Here is a 24043-nt window from a genome sequence, read left to right as displayed (position 1 = left end):
GCACTTCAGGGCTAGCCAAAGTTCAAGCATGGTAGTACTGGGGGCATCATCCAACAGTCTCTTGGACACTGCCAGGCACAGAGCATCAACCACATCTTCAGGAAGCCCATTGTTTGACCATACTCATGGTAAAGAAATTTTTCCTAACCACTCTTTGCTTTTGGCACTGCTATTTTAGGTAGGGGTAGATCTCCACTGCTTCAGGGAACTGACAAATACCACAGCCACCCTACAGGGAGCAGCAGAGAGAGATGGAAAGGACCTTCCTCTTGAGCAGAGATGACACCATCCCAGAGACCTGGAAAGCCAGGAATAGGACAGCTGATGCTAACAATTACAGGAAAAAGGAAACAGCACGGTAAACCACTAGTGAGAACACGCAGAAGGGAAGATCAGGACTGTAAGCCCCCAGACAAGTGGGACAACAAAGCCAACAAGAAAGGGAGAATGGAAAAGCTGAAACAGAAACAGCTGTCAAGAGCTTAATGTATAAACCAAGTCATGTCATCCCTCTGCTTCAGTAACACAGCAGCTGAGCATGTGTGCACCTCTTCCAGCTCAGCGCACAGAAGAAACATGAGCTTTCCAACTGAAACTAGGACAGTTTCCTACAGAAAGACAAGCAACGACATATGATCACAAAGCACATACAGAGGTATGCCAAACCTAAAAGCTTCTCTTCAGTTTTCTCAGCGTCTCAGTAGCATTCACCACTACGTTAGATTTGAGGGAAGCCTGGTATGCAAAAATTGCATTACGAGCCTGAGATGCTTTTATAACATAAAAGTATGCAGCCACCCCACCTATATTAAAGATTAAACCATCTTTTTTTTCTTTTCTTTTTAACATCTGTGCAAAATAAGCCCCAGCTAAATGCTCTAGTGCTTCACTCCAGAAAACAAAAAAATGACTGGATGAATTGTGATATATATTCCTGCTCACTTCTGTACCAAAGAGTATTTCCTGAGATCACAGATATCCCTATAAGGCACATCTACGTTTTCTTCCTCAGCTGCTGACAGCAGCTATAAATAAAATCGCAATCATTCACTTAATTCTGAAAGACAGACTGACATTTGAAAATGAGATACTTCTCCTAGCAAGCAGCAATAACAAAAACTTAAAACATAAACTATATTAACAAGCAAGTATAGGCAGGAAAGAAATGAGCAAGCTGACAGACATCAGCAAATCCAGAGAACCCTCTAAGCTAGCTAATTAACTCAGGCCATAAATATTACCTCGACGTGGTCGATTCAACTATCAGTACTTTACAATACCAAAGTCGGCTAATTACAACAACTTCGTATGTTAACAATGAAGAATTGCTCCATCAGTTTCACTGTCAAGTACCAGAAATGCTTTAGCTGTATTTATATATGAACATTCCCTTTTGCAAGCTGTTTGTGTGACACAAGATCTAGCCCATGGCAAAGGGTACGAAAACGCATTCTCTTGTAATTTCCTTTATACTCTGTTCCCAAACCTGTAGGGTGGATAGATTTACATGGCTTACTCTAATGATGATTATATTAGTATAGATTCATATCCTGTTCCACATTTGTAGCGTAAGCACTTTCCTAAATGTTGGGTATCAATCTTGAGGAAGAAGAAGTGGGATATTATTCCATCTCCACACACTTAAAATGCTTTAACGTACAGAACAAAGAACCTGATGAAGTGACAGGAAGTGATGAACTACAAATGTGATTCCTGCACTTCAGCTGTTTTTAGACTGCAGACAGCAATCAGTTAAGATGAACATTTTCAAAGGCACTCTATGGAGCTAATAAACATACAGAACACGCAAGAAAAACGTTCCAACATGTTTTGCATGTAAAACCACTTAAATACTTCTACCTCTGTTTGTTGTCTCTGCTGATCTAAATAAAACTGCTTCTAGGCACTGCCTGCTGACAGACTTCTAGAATTAGGAGCTCTCTTTTTTTTCCCTAAACCTCATTTCGATTCATTACTTGAGAGAATACATGAGAGTGTTGGAGGTAGGGGGCTGATGAATCTTCTTGCTTCGTTGCCTCCTATCAACCGAGTGAACCGAGAATATCTGAAGCACAAAATGACCTCAGCTGCAAAGTTACACTTACTTTTGGTTGGGCTTGTTTCCCTGTTGTTCACATACTAGCCCAATAACTCTTGTGCTGACACACACAGTAAAGAAGAGGAATAAGCAACAGTAGTGTCTTAGGCCGGCAGTCCCCAATACTTTTGGTGCTATTTATCGCACAGCTAAGCCATGCCAAAAGCCCACTGCTGCCAGAAGAGGAGGCCCCAGTCCGCTTCTTCCTCTGCCGTGTCCTTTATGCCAGTCACTGAGCCGCTCCACTCTGGTTCAGTTCAGGGGGGGAAGGCAGTCATGATGGAAGAAATCGGATCCACCAGAGACTGGCAGGAAAGCACCAAACAGTTAACAATGAGCCTGGCAGTTCATCTAAAAATAAAGCAAAGGGTGTTTCTGCTCACATTTCAGAAGAAATAAACATGAAACACAGGCGAAACACAACTAAACAAAGTAAAAATAGCACTCAGGCAACGCATGCTTGCTGCCAGAGTTGTAAGGAAAGTCAAACGAGTGGATGCCTGCCTGGCCAAGGGTGTTTCCATAGCAGCTTGCACTCATCTAAACCAGGGTGCTGTCCTGGTATGACACTCTCTTTCTCTCCAGCCTCCAATTATACAGACAGGGATTGCCCATCAATGGGATTACCAGAAATAGTTTATTTTGTTTGAAGATTACAGCAGGATTCCAAATTTCACCCAGACAACTGCTGAAATACACAGCCTTAACCCACGCCCCTAATTCCTCCAAACCTGGCACTCAGAGCCCACACTGAGGTAACCAGGCTCACCGTATCAGCAGCTGGGGGCTTTGGGGAAGCAGATTTTCTCTTGCTGGCAGTTTTGTTTCGTTTCTTTTTCAGGGGGTGGGGAGGGGACAGGTTGGATTTCTGTGGATTTGCTCAGCCAGCTGGCTCCAGAAGGCATCTGGCACACACCAGAAGCAGTACAGGATGAAACAGCCAAGCAGGGATGGTCCCAGAAAACAATGGGACAGACCTCCAGCCGTGGCCGCAGCGACCTCTCATACGGGCAGGTGACTTCACGGAGATTCACACCACCAGCAATGTCATACCAAACCAGCAATAATCCCATTACCAAATATTTTAGCACTGCTGCAATTGAACTTCAGGTTTCTGCTTGCAAAGGATGCAGTCTGGTGCGCAGCCACAGAGAGCCACATGGAAGCCCTGTTGTACCATGCTCCATCACTGCCAGAGCAGACAGCATGTTTAGCAGTATGCAGACAGCACTGGGATGCCTGCAGTCCCTGCTCCTGCTGTTCTGTAGAGGAGAACTTGGTGCAAAAGAACAAAAGAGAGTAACTGCACTTTCAGCCCAGAGAGGAGAGTGCTATTCAGACACATTTTGGTACACTTAAGTCACCCCACAAATTGAGGAGCATTTAATTTTTCTCCAGCACTGCAAACACCATTAAAGGAAAGATGTAACGACATCCCCTCTCACCCCTCCCATCCACCAGTTCAGCAATCTACACAAGGGAGTCCAACCAGTTAAGCCCCCTTTCTTGAGAGATGGGAGGAGAGGAAAAGAAGACAGCCAACCTAATTATAACTAGGTTGTTTTGGCTTGTTTTGCAGCATCGACACCTATTCCAGTCTACAACAGGATCTACTGCTTTCACTGGTACTTGCAGCTAATGATCCCCTAAATTGGTCACACAAAGCAGCCTAGGGTGGGCATCAGAGAGAGAGGACTTCACAAGACAGGAATTTCACAGGATATTTAACAAGTGCCTGTGTAATAAAACCGTTAAGCACATCACTGCCATGCCAGCACTAACCACACCAATTGTTCTCTCTCTGATGACCGCTGTAGTGCCCCCCTCCCAAAGGAAAATAAGCAAAGGGCTGTAGAAAATAAGGGGTGGGAGTGTAAAAATTTAAGTACATGAAAATCACATAAAAACACCCAAAACCACCAGGCCAGGGTCTGTCCTTCACGAACACTACACCAGCTAGTAACACTTCTATTTGTTTGCTTGCATCCCTCTCTGTTTTTTTCCTTTATTTGACCACCTGAGGCAGTTCCCTACGACGTTGTGCTTTCTGTAGGGCTGGCAAAGCAAGAAGCACTGAGGATTTGTACTGGAGCAGGGGCTTGGCTCAGCTGTTGATGTTTTGTTTCTAAATCAGACTCAAAAGCAACTGCAAGTTAATTGTTTCTAAATACTCCAACTCAAAGAAGCTCAGCCAACTTGATGATGAAATAGAGCAGTGGTCATATGCTATATGAGAACACAAGTCAAAAGAAATTGGAAGGGCTGGTGCTTCGGTGGGGTTTCAGGGTTTTCTTTTAGGTAGGCTTTTTATTTTGTTGTTGTTTTGTGTTTGTTTGTAACTCCAGCTACAGCTTACAGGGAAAGAAGGATTAATCAGGATTAATCAAAAATATCATCCATTAGATATGAGCCTCCAGCCTAACCTCTTCAGAAAACAACTTAGCATGAGAGCCCCTCACCCCAGCCCACCGCTGACCCCGCATGCCAAAGGTGTAAGAGCAGCCTGCACGCTTCCCCCAGGGCCACAGCAGCTCACCACACTGAACCAGGGCAATGACAAAAGGACAGCTGTGGGGCTGCTCACTCTCCCCACAGCAAAGGCTTGCGTGGGGGCGCAGAAACACCTGAGGAAACCACCCAGGCCATCCCTACATAAAGAAGGATTTCCCCCACTTCGTTTTAAATCGCCGGGCTCCGGCTTCATGCCCGGCCCACAAGATGGCACTGACAGAAAGACGTCGCTCCCTCGTTCTCCCCCTCTCCCACAGTGGGCTGCACCACCGGCTCCGCAGCGATCCAGAGAAGACTGCCACCTACTGAAACATCGCCTCCTCTTCCCACATCACTGACACTCTCCGGACCTGCAACCAGAACCGTGAGGCTGGAGGAACGAGGGCACGGCTGAAGGCACCTTACTGTCAGTAAGACGAGGTTATCAGCACTACAGCTTGCTCCATTATCTAGAATTTTTTCAGTGTTTCCTGATGTAAAGACCTAGGAAAAGCGAATAACAGCAGCAAAATCATGCTTCCCACAGGCTAGCTCTCAGTAACAGTGCCACGAGCAGCCCAGCAGCTGAAATGCCTACATACAGTCATCTACAATGAAATAGAAGGCACAAGCAAAAACGTGTAAGAGCTACAGCCATGTGGATATTTAGCTCAAAACAGTAAGATTAATTTCCCCAAAGGGGAAAACCATCACGTTCTAAGTACGCCTTCTTTAAATTAGAGGAAGCAAGCAAGGTACTTTCTCCTCTCATCACGACAATCTTGCAAAATCAAGCCTGCGAAACCTCCTCTCCTCAGCAGGGCATACATCACCTTTCCCACACATGCCAAGGAATTTGCATGCGAGCAGAAGTCAGGAATAGTAGCAACGCTGGAAGCGTTTAAGAAATTACATCAAGTCATAAGATGACCTAGATTTGATATTTCGTCATTGTCACACACAAGAATCAACATAAAAGCTCCCAAACTGACATCAGAGAAATATTACTCTGAAACCAGCAAACAAAAGCAACAGCCTATTTCATGGAGCCAGACTTTCTTCTGTGTAGTCCTCATCTCAAGTAATCTTCAAAGCAACCGTTCTCCTGGAGTTGTTCTTCAGCTCCTCTTCAGCCTGGAGGAGCAGAGGGGAGGCCTCAAGGCAGCCACCACTCCTCACAGGGGAGAAGGGGTAGCGCTGAGCTCAGCTCTGTGTGACAGCGACAGGGCCCGAGGGAACGGCATGGAGCTGTCAGGGGAGGGGCAGCTGGGGGTGAGGGAAAGGGGCTGCACCAGAGGGCGGTGGGCATGGAACGGGCTGCCCAGGGCTGTGGGCACGGCCCCAAGTGCTGGAGTTCACAGGACATGATGATGCTGCTCTCAGACACAAGGTTTTAATGTTGGGTGGTCCTGCACACAGGCAGGAGTAGGACTCCACGATTCTTGCGGGTCCTTTCCAACTCAGGTTGTTCTGTGGTAAAACTTTCCTCTGATTGCATCCTATTTTTGATAGGAAAGTTTCCCAGGTTTCCGCAAAGACCAAGCAATGCTGCTTGCTATATACCATAGGATGCACTACAGATGTAACTACTTCATGGTAGCTTGAGTCCAAAAATACACCTTAAAGGCACATAATGCTATGTAACTCAAGCTCCTGGTATTCACGTTTTCTTCACACAGAATATACCATCTATAACACGTGTTGTATGTGGGGAGGACAAAAGATCTGTGTCACACACAGGCTTGGGAAATATCTGACACCTAATAGCAAGGTGATTATGTTCAGCCCCTCCTGTCACCATGACTGCTAGAGCTCACCTCCTCTGTCCAGGAGCTGCCTTCACACACATTCTTGCACCTTGCTCAGAACTAAGCAGAAGAGAAGTCCCTCCTCCTGCAGGACAAGCAGAGCAGCCCCTCCTTGCTGAAATTCACACCAAAGAGCTGGAAGGCAGGGGAGGGCTCAAGAAATCAGAGCAAGAGCTCCTCCGGCAAGCCAGGAGAAGAGCACAAGCCAGCAAACTACCTTTGCATTCTCTTACCTCCTTTATTCTTCAGGCGCCCTGATGCTCTGTGCAAAAGCCTCCCTTCTTCTGGCTCTCCATACCAACCCATTTCTCCTGATGCTCCAAGCTTCCATGCTTCTTCTATCAGGAAAAAGCACTGAAACCCTTTTGCAAAAACTGTTTGTGTATTCAAGCATAAACTGAAGTCATTGCTGAAGTCTGCTGTGCATTCTTGATTAACTGCGCAATATATTTTTGTTTTAATTACTGTGCAAGGGTTTATTCAGATCTTTGAAATAAAATGAACCACACAAATGAAGCAGTTACACAGAAGCTTCTCCTGAACCACAGAGCGACCCATTCAAGCTGTTGCAAAACCACTCTGAGCAGATACATACTAGATAACAGTTACAGCAAAGAAGCACAGAGTGTGCACCTCCCTAACTCCCTCTGTATGTAGTGACAACTGAAATGTTCTAGACCTATTTTGGCATGCCAGACACCCCTCATACACGGTCCATGAAGTCAAGACAAATGGATCAATGCCCATGGCACATTCACTATGCCATACATGCTCCATGTGCACACTGGTTTACATGTGTGCTTAAAGTATTAGGTCACCATACAATACAAAAGAATTTGCAGGTATACAAACATTTAAAATCTAATTTTAATCTCCAATCTCTAATAAAAGTCTCCAACAAAATCTAATCATAATATTGGCCTAACATTCCTCTCTACTACAACCTTAGCCATTCCTAATTCACTAGCAGACATCAGGTAGTTCTATTCATGACAGCAACATAGCTCTACAGTTTCCTTGCACAAACAGATCTTCAAATGTTGACTTGCAGAACACCTTTCAAAGGCCACAAAGGCAGCAGGACCGTAGCCATCATTACCTTGGGAAACTTACACAGCTCAGAGGAAAAAAAAAAAGCAGTATCACCTTATAGATGAACTGCTATGGTTGTGGAGTGGGTGGGGCAGGGAAGAAGAGAAAAAAGCGCATAATCCTGCTCCCAAAAGATGAGCTGGTCTAACAGAACAACACTGACACCCCCTGCAAACTTCTCCCCAGGGCTACAGCTGTATCAAGCTGTATCAAGTATGCATATCTTGATATAATTTATAGCTCTCAAGATTTCGTTTCCCAAATTTGCATGCAGCGTTCGGAACCTTAAGGGCAAATCCTTGCACAAGAGATTTACTAATGAACAAAGAGGATCTTAGATTCCATGGCATTCCCAGATTTGTTTTATTGCTTCTTTAGTTATTTCACTGAAGAAGTAAAACCCCAATTTTGGCACCGCTTCCTCTGTAATAAACTGACTAACATGAATGCCAGAAGTAAGGAGGTCTCTTGGCAGGTAGGGAGAAGATTCTCAAGTCCATGGCTCACCTGTACTTTCCTACTAGCCTGCTGTCATCTTCTCCATCACAGTAACAGTCAGAAATACAAAGTATTTTTGAGCTCAAGACAACTTGGCAAGATACTACTCTGGAAAACTAATAAAGTAGGACTTTACTACTTGGATAAAGTAGGTGGCATTCATAGGATACATCGAGTGTTCAGTCCTTTAAACAATGAGCACTATAACGCAGTTTTATTTTTCTCTTCAGATATTACTTACTGTTAGCCTACATTTAATTGCTCCCTAAACAAACCCCTCCACTGTTGATGTTGACAAAGTCCTTCAGAGCTTCTTTTTGGCCCCATAGACTGTTACACCTCTCTGGTCAAAGACAGACTGCAGATACCCGGGAAACTAAGACTCCTTAGAAAAAAAGAACAGCACTGGAGTAACCCAATGCAGCGGCAGGACAACCATCACAGACAAGCTCAGGAAGGAACAAACACTCTACGACCATCACTTCCTTCTGTCTCTCCTGCCAGTGTTCAGTGGAAGATATTGCATATCTGCGGCGAGTTCCATATCAAGTATATCTATCTAATAATCCTCTTCTAGAGCAGAGTCCACCATGCACAACCACTGCGCTGCCGGCCTTTTCTGGGAGTCTATTTTGACAAAGAGGTCATTCTTCCTAAAAGGGAACGTTGTTAAGCATCTTTTCACACAAAGATGAAACTGTGTGGAAAAACAGCCCTTAAAGCAAAATTGGTAAGAACAATGTATAGCAAACTGTCTCCCTACCTAAGGAAACTGCACACTACGTTATGAACTTGCAAAGTAGACAGCTGTTCCTACAGTCTGCTCCATCTATGCAGACATTTGTCAAACACAGTGAAGCTTCAGAGCTTCAAACCACTTGACACTACAATTATTCTAAGCAAACACCAACAGCTTCCAGAAGGGAAAAATAATACAGAGTTGAAAATTCAGTCCTTCAACTCTAGTTGAGATCTCAGGAACATTTTTCTGTGGTTAACAGGACTTATATTTTTTAATCTATATGAGAAATCAGTATTTTAAGTAGTATTAAGAAAACACTTGTAGAACAATCTTACAGTTACTAATTGAAACTATTTCTGCTTTACCAACTCAGATTCCAACTTACAAAGGCTTACTGCAAGCCCCAGATTAAGCACTCATTTTGTTTTGGAACACCTACACATCAAATACCGTGGAGGGAAGAAATGGATCCATTGGTTTCCCCTGAGGAACAGCAAACATTAGAATTTGAACCATGTTTTCTGAATATCTTATCTAACAGTTTCAACTTATTGGGGAAAGGAAGAAAATAAGGATAACTTTCTGACAAGAAAATATTCCCAAACCAACAAAGACTCTCACCTCTGCCCTTATCTTTACAGTACAGAGAGAGCAGTCAGCACGTCCTCCAACAAACAGAAGCCACAGAGGAAAATATCTGAAAGAAACCATCCACTGAGGCACATCTTTCTGTTAACTAAGGCAGTTCATCAAGTTCTCAGACACACATCTAACTTCCAAAGCTAGAATCATACAGCATAAAAAGCAAAGTGCTCTGAAAATTCTATAAAACCACGATCCTACTTTACTCATGACAACTTCAGATCCAGGAACAAGAAGAGACTGTGCAGTGCTGAACCTAGGCTAAGCAAACCAGCATTGTGTTTGTACCACACTCCAAAAACCATAGAGAGAAACCACCCAACCTGACTACATACAACTCAATGCCAGTCTAAGTCAATTCCACGCAAAGCCACGCAAAACTGCAGGTAGAATACTTATGTTACAAAATCACCATATTCGTGCACGGAAGGTGACACGTGCCCACTCCAATCTAGAGTTTCCTGCTACCTGTACTATTCAAACATTTATTCTATTTAAAGATCACAGCCACTGGTTTGTCAAGTATCTATACTTACCATTAACTCATTATCTAATCTTCTCTCCCCAGAAAAATCTCTGCCACTGTTTTCAGAGACACTCTTCATTCAATGCAGAAACACAAGGTGGTCTTCAAGGCAGTCTTCAAAGCAAGCAGCCACCCTCTTTCCAAGCCCAACCACAAGTAAGGAAGCATTATATCAATGCTGCACGGAGAAGCTATGGCACCCTCCCCATTTCCCACAGCAAGTGAGGCTGAAATCCACTAGGGCTGACTCACACCTTGTTACAGCAGAGGGGAAAAAGAGCCCAGGGTTAGCGGGCGGCCGAGAGGCCCCTGCCAGATACTCACTTGTTGAACCTGGGCTGCCCTTCCTATCATCTCTGGCCACAGCCAGGGGGTTGGAAAAATTAATGAGAAAACAACAGGGAACGGACAAGCTCCAAGCATAACCAAAGTTCCTAAGACAAACACAGAAGGCTCCGTAAGCCTAAGCATTTGTGCCCCTTCCTGCCAGGCTCTCACCTCTCCTGGTAGCTTGGGATAATTCCTGTTCCAACATGCTGGGCTGGAAGCTGCTGCAGCCAAGTGCCTCCACGTAAGAAAGGAGTTTCCGGCAACCTCGCTGAGAAGCCCCTGAAGCCATGCTAACAATTTGGTTACGCTCAAAAATATTCAGGCTCCAAGCATAAGACAAAAATTATCTTTTTTTTTTTTTTTTTAACATCACTTTTCTTCGCTTTCTTACCACTCTGAGCAAAAGAGCTGACAAAAGCTTTCTGCAAACTACAACTGGAAAAGCTCCAAGCTCAGTGAGAGACCTACCAAGGGAACGAGTACAAAGAGATGGATACTCGCTGTATTTTTTCCCCACCTTTCGCTTTCAGATTTGCAACTTATTTCTGAATTGAGACTCGAAGCGTCTCCCCTCGCCAACTCCCTCCAGCTCACGTGTCTCCACTACCTGAATTTTAGGTCACTTCTCACACAGGGAGGTTATAAATATGGAAAACTTAACACATCCATAAAATAAGAAACAAATGGGAAGTCAGCTACTGTAAGAAAAAACCAACCATTACAGACAGTGCACAGCTCACCCCAGAGCCTGCTTTCTGAATCCTATAGAAACTTCTTTTCTCACAACAAATCCTAGCAGACTTCGACCCTGAAGGGGGAAGGCAGCTACAACGATTAAGTCTTATTTCACAAGGAACAGCACTGAAAACTATTTTTCCATCTTCTCCCAGGACAGAACATAGGATTAAGTGCAAGTCCTGCATCACTAACGTCAGTAATGATAGCTCACTGTGCAGAGCCTCAGGAAAGCACAGCCCGCTTATAGTGATATTCTCTGCCCCACAGTATTACAGGCAGGACCAGAGGCACTGCGAGAACCTGAGAGCTCACTGGGGCAACACAGAGCTAGTTCACGTTCAGAAGCACCAGAAACCATCTTTTCCACCCCAAAAAAGCCTCTAAGAACAGAGATTACAGTGCCTCTCCCTTTGCAATGCAGAGAAGTTGGGAAGTGCTTTGGATTACATCAGTTCGCTCTCCCACACACCCATCAAGGAAGCGAGGCAGCAGCACGTCCCTCTCACAGCTAAATTTAAAAGGAACGTGGGACTCGCTAATGTGCAACCCTGCGAACACATGTTTGGGAAATATGGCAGTCCGGTGGGTTTTTTACGTAACCCGAAGGATGCTCGGGAGAAACTACATCTACCATTTTCCTTCGTTAGCGTTCCACCGGGCTGCGAGCGGCTTCATTTCCACAAGCCGACCCCAGCGCTGCGCAAACCGAGCCTCCGAGCCGCTGAGACCCCGCTGCAGGAGAGGGGCAGAGCCGCACCGGCACCGCCGCGCTGCCGCACTCCGAGCGGCGCTACGGGCACGGCGAGCAGTCCGGAGCGCCGCAGCCCGGTTCCTCCACCGCCCCCTCGCGCAGCCCCCCAGGGCCGGGAGCCGAGCCGAAGCGCAGCGCTGCCCCCGACCCCGCAGCCCCCGGCCCGCAGCGCGGCGAGGGAGGGGCGGCCGCCACCATCTTGTCCGCACAAAGGCACGAAGGCGGCAGCGCCGCTCCCCCGGGCACCGAGCCGGGCGGCCCCGGCCCCTCAGCCCCGCCGCCCCTTCCCTCGGCGCCCCACTCACCTCCAGGCGCAGCGAGGCACCGCAGCCCCGCAGGAACTCGCGGATGTTGCTCAGGCACTCGCCCTCCGTGCGCGGCTCCGGGTACACCTGGAAGAGAAGAGGCGGCGGCTCAGCGCGGACCCAGCCCCGCGGGGCGCGGCCCGGCCCCCGCTCCCTCACCTCCCGCTCCCTCCGCTCCTGACTGGGAAGGGGTTGAACCGGGAAGTAAACACGGAGCGCAGGAAATGGCGTGCGAGGGCGGAGGGCACAGCGCACAGCTCGGCTGCCGCGGCCCCGGCGGTTCAGCGCGGAACGGGAGCGGGAGCGGGAACGAGAGGGGCGGAGCGCGGCCGCCGCCTGGCACCGGGCCTCTCTGAGAGCGGAATCCTGGGCGGGTTTTAGAAACCACTGAGAGAACAGCCTGGGAAGAGCTCGGTGGGAAACGTGCCGGTACCTGGTTAATAATCCACTGGCTGCAGGGCCCGGTATTGACTAGCTCTGTTTGTCCGTGGTTCGATAGTCAGCCACAGCCCCTTCCTACCTCGGGAAAGGGGGAACCCCACAGGAAAGCCGTGGTTGGACCTCAGAAACCTGCCCAAAAAACCACGTTCAAGCTGGGCATAGCTCAGCCTCTATCCAGAATCTTTACTGGAGCCATGCTTAGCTCACCTAATGGCACACAAAAGCATTGTAAAAAAAAAAAAAATTGATTTTTTTTTTTTACCAAGAAGTTCATCAAACCAAATATTGCTCAAACCAGGAGGTAAGGGAAGCCAAACAGAGAAGTGCTCTGGAAGCCACTGGGCGCTGTGCCCTTCGCCTGCACGTTACACCAGAGAGGACTCAGCATAAGGCTGAGTCCAAACATCAAGCTGCAACCAAGGCAGGGCCATCCTGAGGTATAGAGTATTCTGACCCCACAGGACCACAAGCAAACATGCACACAGACACATTGATCGGTACTATGGTAAAGTGCCATGGGTTGAGAATAACCCCTTGACTGCACAAGAAGGTAAAGGCAGTGCCAAGGAAGTCCCACGTGCATACAGCAGCCTGAGAAGGAATCACAGTGCGTTTGGAAAGCATGCAAATGGCAATGGACCTGCATGGAACATGGCGAGGGTCGTCTCTCCTGTGTTGTTTTTTTTTGCTAGTTTTGCATTTATTGTGTGCTATACGTTCTGATTCTTTGGATTCATTTACTACAAGTAGGAATCCTCAAGCTTAGTTCATGCCAACACCTAATGCTCATCCCAACACCCACTGTTACAAACACTTCTGGAGAGTGCTTTTTACCCTTTACCCTTCTTGCTTTCTCTACCTCATATTCGTGTCTGACACGGGATACACAACAACTACACAGTTGCACTCTACTACTTTACTTCTTAAGCTATTTGCATAGTAGCTGCTTTCGATCGCCCTGCAGAGTAAAGGCAGGTACGTACTGAGCCGGCTCAGACAACAGCAAATGCATTCAGAAAGCAAGGATAAACAGCAAAATAAAAAACCTCAGTGATTGAAGAAGGGTCATACTCCAGAATTACTTAGCTTAACAGACTGCGTGTATGTAAAGGCAATGAAAAGGAGAGCTTATATGTTTTCCTATCCGGTATTTGTTTCCTCCCCTGGCTGCCACAGACCCACGCTGTCAGTTCATTAGCAGGGGCCGCCCTCTTATTACAAGCCTGACGCACCCGTAGCACAAAGGGGCCTCAGTGTTGAACTGGAACCTCTACGTGCTACAGTCATACAAATAAAAAGGAATACATGTAATTAGAAAAGACAGGACTTCCAGAGGGACCTGACAGATTCTTAATTAAGGATCGGGGCTCCACAGTGGAATTCAGAGAGACGAGGGAAGGTAATGTACAGAGCAGGAGCAACAGCCTACACCACTTCTGTGTGGTTCACGGACAGCCTCTGATAGAGGCTGAATCTCTCAGGGAGCAGTTCTAGAAATTAGGGACGGCTCAGCAAGGACACGTATGCAATGTACCACAACTGCAAAGAACCGGACTACATTTCTGTGCCACCCAGAAAAGGCAGAGAACAGTGTGTGATGCAAATGGATGGCACCCAGCTAAAATTACATCTGTTTTTGATCGGGTTGCCCAAGGAGGCTGTGGATGCCCCATCCCTGGAGGCATTCAAGGCCAGGCTGGATGTGTCTCTGGGCAGCCTGGTCTGGTGGTTGGTAACCCTACACATAGCAGGGGGGTTGAAACTCGATGGTCATTGTGGTCCTTTTCAACCCAGGCCATTCTATGGTTCTATGAAGTCTACGACTTTAAGCAAAACAGCAAACACACTGTGAAAAGGGCAAAGCAGAGACAGGTAGTATTGAGCAAAACCATGACAGAAGCTGCATTAAGTAAAAAGGAATAAATGAAAAAGGCCACCTTTTGGGCAGGGAAAGTATACAAAGAAATTAAATTAGGAATGTATACCATAATAAGTGAGTTTAAAAGACAAAAAGATAGCTCCTTGACTGTAATGAGTAAACTGTAAGTTAATAAGAAAGTGACATCATCAGCTATATATATGGAAAACCAGCTGCCTGCTTGCACATGTATGATGAGCAAAATGGGCAAAAGTAAGAGAAATCTTGAGAGGAGAGGAGAGGAGAGGAGAGGAGAGGAGAGGAGAGGAGAGGAGAGGAGAGGAGAGGAGAGGAGAGGAGAGGAGAGGAGAGGAGAGGAGAGGAGAGGAGAGGAGAGGAGAGGAGAGGAGAGGAGAAATGAAGACAATAGCAACAGATTAATTTCTTATAACTTCTGTGTAGTAATTCTGTTGCCATTCATTCATTTATGTAGTGTGACCTATAGTAGGTACAACATGGTTTAGTTAGAAGGGAGACCACCCCAGTTATGAGAAAGCAGAAACCACCAGCAAACAGAACAGGTACTGCCAGCCAGCAGCTGTGTCCAGCACAGCCTTAATGGTGCTCTATGCACTGTGAGCATGGCTGCCTGAGTGTAGTTTAAAGATCCAGCCTCCAGGCAGGCACACCAGGGGAAAAACCCCACAAAGTGCCAGCCTTGTGCTTTAAAGAGTGTTACAGAAGAATAAAACCATAAGAGAATGTGTTTTTCTCCTGTAAGTATCAGGAGGATGCTGTCCCACATCACAGTGTGTCACTGGATCATTTTCCCCATATATTAATTGTGATACGAGGTGACAGTAGAGGGATTTGATAGTTAAACTAAAAATACGGAGCAGGATTCTTAGAAAGGCACAGCCTGGCCTTTAGGTTCAATGGAGCACTGCATCCTACTGTTTCTGCTGTACTGTAGCCCTTCTGTACTGGCATTTCCCAACCTATAAAGCCTGTTGCCACATCAACACATCAGCTGCAGCTCCCTGCTCACCTGGCTTCTACTCCGTCAGGGCACCCAGGGTCAACAACATTTCGGGTGATGGCTTTTCCAGGTCTGAGCTCTTCTTCTGCACGTGTCCTGGAACACTGCTGCACCTAACCAGCCTTCATCAACAGTGACCTGCACTGAAACACACTGACGTTCTGCTTTAGCTGCTTCTCTCCCTTACTGCAACCAGCCCTCAACAGCCCTCACTCAGCTAATATGTTCAAGTTTGGGAAGAGAATTTACAGTATTCTTAAAACACCAATCAGTTCCGTGGCAGCCTTAATAAGCCGGTTCTTTGAGCCCTACACTACACTTAGAGCCACTTTTTTTTCTTAATCTGCCATTTGAGAACAATACTGTGGGCCTGATGCAGCTGTCGGAGCTCATCCTTTCAGACCTGCCCCTGTATTAAACAACGTTCAGCAAAACAGTATGTCCTTTGCCATGGAAGTACCGTACTTTTGTTACTTCCTTTGGACCCTCATCAAGTTCCCATCAAAGTTTATAAACTAGCTCCCATGAGACACATTTGATTAAGGCTAAGATACAAACATATCAAGTTAAGGGCATCGTGGTATTCCAAACGATAGTTTTGTGTTCACAGCTTTCCACTACACTTTTACATCTCCAGACACACCCTAAAAAAACCCCAAACCAACCCTACATTAAGACAGCACGAAGAAACTGAGAATGCCAAGCATGGAAAGCTGAGGACTGCACGCTGGTTTTGCAACTGCAGCTCTGAGCCACCTGTGGGCCCGCCTTGTGAACCGACCCACGTGGGACTCTACTGATGCACAAAGCATTGTGTATACGTGCATGCACACGCAGGTCTTGTTACAGCTGGATGAGTATCTTTTCCAGCATTTCCAAATTACCAGCCCCACTGGACTGCAGGAACGAACACACAGCGCCCAAAGGAAGAAGAGCATTTCCCTGGAGCTGCTCGGTGAAGAAACACGAAGAAATTCTGCTGCAGGGTTAAGGCAGAGGCTGCTGGAAACCCACTGCAGCGGATAACTGGGGAGCACCCTGCAGGCAGGTGGGGGCTTCGCACCCTCCCACAGCCCCGGCAGCACCGCCTGCGCAGCACGAGCTGAGGCGGTGGGAGCCCAATCACTCAGGGTTTGTTTACACTGGGAGAGCTCTGCTGCTAGCGGTGCTGGCACCAGTCCTCCGTGTGGATGTAACATATGCCAGAGAGGGAATTCCTCTGCCAGCCGCACCGTACCACTTCCCCCGGTGACATCGACGGAGCCAACTAAAGCACGGCTCTGTCAGCACAGCTGTATCTGCCAGGGGTGTAGGATTTGATGGCTTTTTCACCTCAATGTGAGAAAATATTCCACAGGCCTACTGAAATCCCACAGCAGAGACCCTGCCCTGGGCAGGCTGCCAGCATTTTCCTATGGCACTCGCTGCAGAGCCAGAAAATGGAGACCTGAATGACATTCTCCTAGACCAGAATAGCCCTTCGTGTACCAGGAGGGCCTCTGCCTGCTGAGGTCCACAGGGAGAAATAGGGCCGCAAAAACTTCTCAGCTCATCACCTGCGCCAGTGGTGGCTGTCAGCTGCAACCTCACACCCACAATGCTGAGGGGGGAGAGCACTGCTTTGCTCCAGCAGGGGCCCACACCAGCTAGAGATGGGGCAGTAAGGTTCAGCCATCCAGGGCAGAATCCAGGCAGAGCACATGGCTGGTGCCTTCGCTACACCGCCAACTCAGCATCTCTGCGAGCCCTGCTGTGCCTGAAACTTTGTGAAGCTTCATCTTCACAAACACTGGGTAGTAACAAGTTATTAAATATTATATTACATACATATTGCATTATATACATATTAAATATGTATATTCGGGACACCACCCCCCCCAGTGGCACAAAAGCAGATTTTACATACACATATGTATGCATATGAATTACACATATATAGAATTTGCAAACTTTCAATTTTAAGGCCACGGTTGCAATTTTTCTAAGGCTTGAGTTACAGCCATAGGCATCTTCACCTGAATGATGCAGAGCATTCTGCCCCCTAGCACACTGGGCACCCCAGAGCTTTTTCCCTTAGCCACAGACATGTGGTGTTTGGAGAATGATGTGGGTAACAGCAGGGCACCCAAGGACTAAGGCATTGCTAAGTCTGTTGTAGGTATTACACACAAACCCAGAAAGAATGTATCTTCCAGGAACTTTGGAAAGGGCATTATAGAGAACAAGATCAGCAAAACTAAACTTCCTCTGTATTTTCTTCTTATTAAAACAATTCCCTCATCAATATCTTCACTAATTACCGCTTCTTCTGTAGGTTTGGCATATCAAAAGGTCTGTCTAGACCTTTCAGCATTAACAGGGTGTGATTTTGAAGGAAAAGGGACAGCAAATGCTGACACTGGTCCTCTGCTTCCTTGGCACACTGTCTTTCTCTGGACATCAGAGCCACCAGAATTAAAGAGCCAGCAAATAAGTGCAAAAAGCAGCAGCATTCTCCACCAGTGCCCCTCCTGTACTCTGTACTTGCAAGGCAATGTGGTCAATGATAACTCCATAAGGGGACCAAACAGTCCCATGAGGAAGCTCACAGGAACACTTTTGAGAATCAGACTTACTTAGAAAAAAACAAATGCATTTGAACAACCTCACTTGGGCTAGCTTTCCCCAGGAGCTGGGCTCATCCTCCCTGCAGCAACACCAGCCTCCCTGTGCAGGCAGCCACAGATGCCCAGCAGGGATTACTCTTGCCAGAAGCACAAATAATCTCCTTGGGAGGCTCTGTGCAAGGACTGCTGCTAAGGAGAGAGAGCACACGCACATCAAATGCAGGTTTTGCTTCCCACCTTCTTGGCCTAGTCCTCAGATGACCTGCTGTTGCTTCAGTGCCTTCCCTTGGATCTTGGTGAGCACTGACAGGGCAGTCCCTTGGTTCAGCCAGGGGTACCTTGGCAGCCCCACAAGTACCAGAGCTACTTCCCAAATTCAGACTGCTAAGGCAGCTGGCACTGCCACTTGCTGGGCAGCACTGCTCACAGGGTGCTCACGTTGCCTCACAAGCATCTGATTTCAGTCTCCACAACCTTGGTTGCAGCTCATCTTGCACTCCTGCAAAGGTCTCTGGCTTCAACATTCACTGCTTGTGAACAGTGCTGGCTCCCAGGCACCTCCCCTGTCTTTGCAAAGTCTGAAACATCGCAGTCAGGTCACTCTTTGTCACCAGAAGAGAAGTACTTGGCTAAGTGGAATCAGAGAGAAGTGAACGGGCTGCCCAGAGAAGCTGTGGATGCCCCATCCCTGGAGGTGTTCAAGGTCAGGTTGGATGGGGCCCTGGGCAAGCTGACCAAATGACTGATTTAGTGGTTGACAACCCTACCCAGGGCAGGGAGTTGGAACTGGATGATCTTTAAGGTATCTTCCAACCCAAATCATTCCGTGATTCTCTGATTCTATGAATACAGAGCTCATCTAGCCAAAACAAAAGGCATTTACACTTACCATAAGGCAAGGCCGCTGAGATGGTCACCACACGTGGCAGCCTGGACACTCCTTCTGGGGACTCTGGCTCCAAATGCTTGTGCTCATGAAGAGCATTCCATTCACCTTTGGACTCTCACACAGCTCATTTCTTCCCAAATTAAAATTCAGAATGCCTCTTTTCACCAGAGACCTCAACCATTAGGTCAAACCTCCCATCAATCCTGACCCAGCACTGACAAATAACCACAAACGCTGACCCCTGTGCCCAGTCCCCCACAGGGAGAGACAAGTTTTGCTTTGACCATATGCTGAGCTTCCATCAGCAAGGAAATATATTACCCACCTGCCCCAAACAGCCTCCCATCACTCCTCCTGCACACCTGCACCATTGGAGCAGCCTCCAGGAAGCCAGGCCCCACAGTCACAGCAATCAAGGCTGTCCTTGGTCCCTGGGATGTACTCCCAGAGACCCACAGCAGAGGGGTCACAGACACTCACACAAGTTCCCAGTTGAGAGACAGTACTCCTTCCTCCCCAAAAGCACATCCCGTTTCCTCCAAAGCCAACAGAGCTGTCCTCAAAGTAATAACGTTTCAGTCGAGCAACTGGCCAAAAAATGAAAGTACAAACAAAACTTAATGGAGCGCGAAGCGAAGGATGACAAGGAAAATTCTCGCTCCAGCTTTAATCTCTATTTACAACGCCAAAAGTGGGTCAAATGGGCCTGTGATGGAGGGATTTGTCTGGAGAATGATCTCTGCAGCAAAAGGCACGCACGCAGTGAACAACTGCGTGGCAGTATGGCTGCAGCAGCCTCTCCCTGACCCCAGGGCCGCTCAGCCTTAAAGAAGCTGTAACACAAAACCCTGGCTTCTCATTCAAATGACTTTTAGTACAGCTCTCCATCCACTAACATAGATCCACAGACTGGTGCGACACAACACACGTCTGAGCTGTAAGGAGTTGAGGCATCGCTGGGTTCGGGCACAGGGAGGTGGCAGCCATTGGTTTTGCCCTGCCACAGAATCACGGAACTGTAGGGGTTGGAAGGGACCTCCAGAGTTCATCATGTCCAACCCCCAACTACAGCTCCCTAACATTTATTCTAGTTGTATACCAGTGTATGTTTATTCCCAGTTCTGTAAGATCAATTCAGAAATAAAGTACTGATGCAATTCAGGTTAATTTCAAGAGATTCGGTGCGTCCTCTTGGCTACTGCTGAACTATTGACCATTACTGCTTAAAACAGACCATTCTATGATGATTCTATGACATTTTCTGAAATATTATAGAATGCTTAAAAACACTAATCCTGATCTTGTGCATGCTGTATATGAAAATGGATGGATGCATAGGAAAATTGGAGAAGGAAAGCAAATACAAAACTACTTGGCTCATGAGGATTCAAGAGTACCTACTGGCATCATCAGCACTGCATTACTCTAGTGCATGTGCATAATTAAATAAACAACTGTAAAACAGTATGCTTAGTTCTGCTTACCTTGATAGCAGACCAGAGTCAACAGGAAAAGCTGAATACAGCTGATTTTATTGAAACGTGCAGTGCAGACACTTCTAAATTCACTGTTGGTTGCAGGCGACTGCTCTGCCTTCTGCCCCTTTCCCACGTTACAAAACCGTTCACCGGGACCATTGCTCTGCCCAAATCCTGCCTGGTTTTACCTCCTCGTGCCCACTCTTCAAAAGCAACGCAACTGCAGCGATGGCCAGCAGCAGCCCAAAAGCAAGAGATGCAATGCATAGTAATGCCGCCTTCCAACTCACTCTCGTTCACAGATCCTGGAATCAGATGAATTGAAAACCTGTCTGCTGCTCAAGACAGGCAACTGTTCTGTAAACAAACGCAGCCAATGCTTCCTGACAAGGAGTTAGTCTGCACAGAGACAGCACACAAACACAATGCAATCTACAGGAAGAACACCGACCAGCCCTCAAACCCACCAATTCGTTTTATTGACCGAAGGACAATCTGCCAGCTGACCTTCAGGTGCTTTGCTCCTTCTATGGGCAGACAACCCTTATTTACTAAAATTGTTCTCGTAGGGTACCCAGAGGCTTTCAAAGCACAAAATGCCAAAAATATATGATTAAATTCCTGTAAGCACCGAGTCCTCTTCCTAAACAGTTTTTGAAAGAAATAAATGCTTTTAGAGCATTTGCTATAAAACGTCTTCAAGAAACTGATAATCCTTCTTAGTTGGTTTTAGTCACTACTTTGTATTAACAGGAAGATAAGCTGAGGGAGCCCTCCGATTTCTTGCTTGTGTCAGGTATTCATAGAAAGTTGTGATGTTAAATGATACTGAGAGCTGAACCAGTCTACATCTGTGGCCCAAACCAGGTATTGGTGAGAGCTCGGGCAGGTCTGGTTTGAACTGAAGAGTTTCAGGACAAATAGGGAATAAAGGGGCTCAGTATTAAAAAAATTCTCTACATATGAACAGTAGTAGCAAAAAAAAAAAGACATGGGGGGGAAAAACATCCCAGGATACAAAGATGTGGGGATATAAATGTTATGTTTTATTGGCAAACTACAGGAAGTAAAAGAAAAAAAAACAGAACAGTATTATGCAAATAGCTCAGATATACTCCTTTCGTGCTCCCAGCTACCACTGTGGGGGATGCTCTGAAACAACAGAGAAAGCATATGCACAAAGCTGGACTGGAACATGAGTTCGTGATTCAAAGGCACCTATGGGCTAGAAAGCACAGTGTCAAAGGCCAAAAACTACGTATAGGTCCGCTCACAAAACAAAGAAATTAGTAAATATAAATAGCTCTAGCAGAGAGCTGGACACAGGCTGGCTGGGGTAGGTGGCAGGCTGAGAGGCCTTCTCCCCTCTGCCAGCCCTCCCAGCCCATCGTCACCCTCTGCACATCCCTGCAGCATGAGGCTCATCCCTGTATGGCAGAATGGATAGCAGCACCTCACTGACAGCTCCCGTGGGAAGCTGTGCCCCTGCACCGCCTCCTCTACGTCTGGAACTGGGAAGGGACCCCAGTATCAGAAGCGTTGTCTCCTTCAACACGATAACAAGAGCACGCCTCTCCTTCACATCAAAGCCACTCCTAGCTGCACCGTACACAGAAGCACGTGAAGTTGGGAAACACTCTCCTAGCACTTATTTCCATCACACTCGTATCTATTCCAATGTGCCTGCAGCAGAACCTGTTCCCTACTCCATCTCAGGACCCCATCCTCCCAGGCTTGCCAGGGGCGCGGGGATAGCCCTGTGTTGCCCTACTGCTCAGCACGCAGCTCCACGGGGCTCTGGAGACCAGAGGCGGGGAGGCACAGCGAGACGGGCTGGGAAACCACTACGGCTGCCATGCAGATGGAAGGATGCACCAACAAACTATTCCTGAGGGGGGTCTGCACCCCACTGTGCGACTGGTGCCAAGGCGTGGACATGCATTATTTCCAGCTACATCACACACACAGAATAACAGAACGAGAGGAGTTGGGAGGGACCTCTGGAGATCATCTAGTCCAACCCTTGCTAAAGCAGGTTCCCTAGGGGAGGTCGCACAGGACAGAGTGCAGGTGGGTTCTGAGTCACTCCGGAGAATGAGACTCCACATTCTCTCTGGGCAGCCTGCTCCAGGCCACGGCTGTCCCAGCCAGCTGTCCCCGTGTTACTCATGCTCCTGTGTCATTTCCATAACACCTGTGGGCTCCAGGGTCATTTCCACATCCCCCATTTGCTTGCTGTCCGTGAGGGCAGCACCAAGTCGCCAAACGTGGCAGGGTGGACAACAGCACAAAGCAGTGACAACCACTACCTGTGGGGAACTGAGGAGCCCGCTCTGAACCCCGCACCCTACAGAGCTCAAAGGCTTCCAACTCTGAGGCTCAAGAAAGCCACACACCAGGTGACCGCAGCCACCTGCCAGGTGACCTTCAGTAGTCACCAGCAAGATGAGGAAAGTTGGCTCCATGAGGCGTGCCAGCACACGGAGGCCCCCAGAAAGCCAAAACAAAGCAAGCAAGCAAGCAGGACAACAGCCCGCATTACACAGCGGCACAAGGAAATTAAATTGTGAAACGTGAACGTTAGGGGCGGACACGGGGCCGGGGGAGAGCTTTTTGTTCCCTCCCGCCGGCTCCATCCTCCCCGGGAGGAACTCAGCACCGAACCTCCGGGGTCCCCAAGGCGGAGGCCGCCACCGCCGTGCCCCCCGCGCCATGCCGCCGCCCCCGGCCTGACAAAGCCCGCTCCCCCCGACTCACTTTCTCGATGGATCCCGGCAGCAGGCGCTCGAGCAGGCGGCACAGCACCACGCCGTCCTTCAGGGAGGACTGCAGGAAGCCCTCGGGGTCGGCGATGCTCTTCTTGGGCGACTCCAGCACGCCCAGGGCGATCAGCCACGTAACGGTCTGCTCGGCCGAAGTCATGGCCGCGCGGAGCTGGGTTGGAGGGGAGGGGGGGGTGGGGGGGGGGCGGCTTTATGGGATCGCTGTCTCCCCTCCCCGGGCGGGGGTTTCAGGCCGAGGCCCCCGCCTCCCCCATGTGAATGCGGATGACGACGCCCCGCCACACACACACACACATACACACACACATGCAGCCGCAGAGCCGCCTCCTCCCCGCCCCGTGACGGCACGGGGCTTGCGCGCCCGCGGAGCCCCCCCCTACCCCCCCCCCCCCCCCCCCGGCGACCGCGGAGCCGGACCGGGCGGCGGCTGCCCCCCGGCGGCCCGAGCGGCGCGGAGCTTCCGCGGGTGCGGAGCGCTGGGGGAACCGCCCGCCTCCGCAGGCTGCTTGCGGCGGGGCCTGTGCGGCACGGGGGCAGCGGGCTGCAGCGGGAGGCTGCCCGGGATCAATCCCTTACCGCGAGCGCCGTGAGGCGCTGGCACGGGTTGCCCAGAGAGGCTGTGTGCGCCCCATCCCCGGAGGGATCCAAGGCCAGGTTGGATGGGGCTCTTATGGCTGTTACTGCCTCGTCTGTCAGCCTCTGGAGCAGTGAGGAGGTGGTCTAGGTAGATGTACAGTTCTCCCTGTGCCAAACCAAGGTCGGGATCTCAGTGGGGAGGAGACTGGTTGAACGTCGGTCTGACCAGAAACCAGAGCTCCCACGCAGCAGGTAACTTTCACAGGAGATTTGCCCTATGGAAGTTTACATCCTCCTGAGAAAAAGTCTCATCCCTACAAAGCAATGCTTCACATTAAACACAGAGATCGTGG

The 24043-nt window shown here is 48.4% G+C and overlaps 1 protein-coding gene across 11 annotated transcripts in view; it reads right to left on the bottom strand.

The window, feature by feature from the left end:
* ARHGEF7 (Rho guanine nucleotide exchange factor 7) overlaps window positions 1-23279 on the bottom strand; it is a 107851-nt gene extending 84572 nt beyond the window's left edge. For 4 of the 11 annotated variants that reach the window (XR_001464001.4, XM_003640531.5, XM_004938542.5 and 1 more), the window contains exons 1-2: window positions 23089-23279; window positions 12021-12107 (exon numbers count right to left, since the gene is read on the bottom strand). Coding sequence is in view for 4 of the 11 variants with exons in the window: in XM_003640531.5 (XP_003640579.1) it covers window positions 12021-12107; window positions 23089-23253 (252 nt within the window). In the remaining 7 variants the exon portion in view is untranslated. Of the gene's footprint in view, window positions 1-2105; window positions 2450-9906; window positions 10055-12020; window positions 12108-12179; window positions 12296-23088 lie in introns of those variants that run through there. The other 7 variants (XM_046903515.1, XM_040651008.2, XM_040651010.2 and 4 more) reach the window with 3 other exon arrangements.
* Window positions 23280-24043: the final 764 nt, after the last annotated feature.

Source organism: Gallus gallus, chromosome 1 (genome assembly GCF_016699485.2).
Source record: "Gallus gallus isolate bGalGal1 chromosome 1, bGalGal1.mat.broiler.GRCg7b, whole genome shotgun sequence".
In the NCBI taxonomy this organism is placed as follows: Eukaryota; Metazoa; Chordata; class Aves; order Galliformes; family Phasianidae; genus Gallus; species Gallus gallus.
The sequence above is the reverse complement of the archived record's forward strand: the minus strand, read 5'-3'. Positions and strand labels throughout refer to the sequence as shown.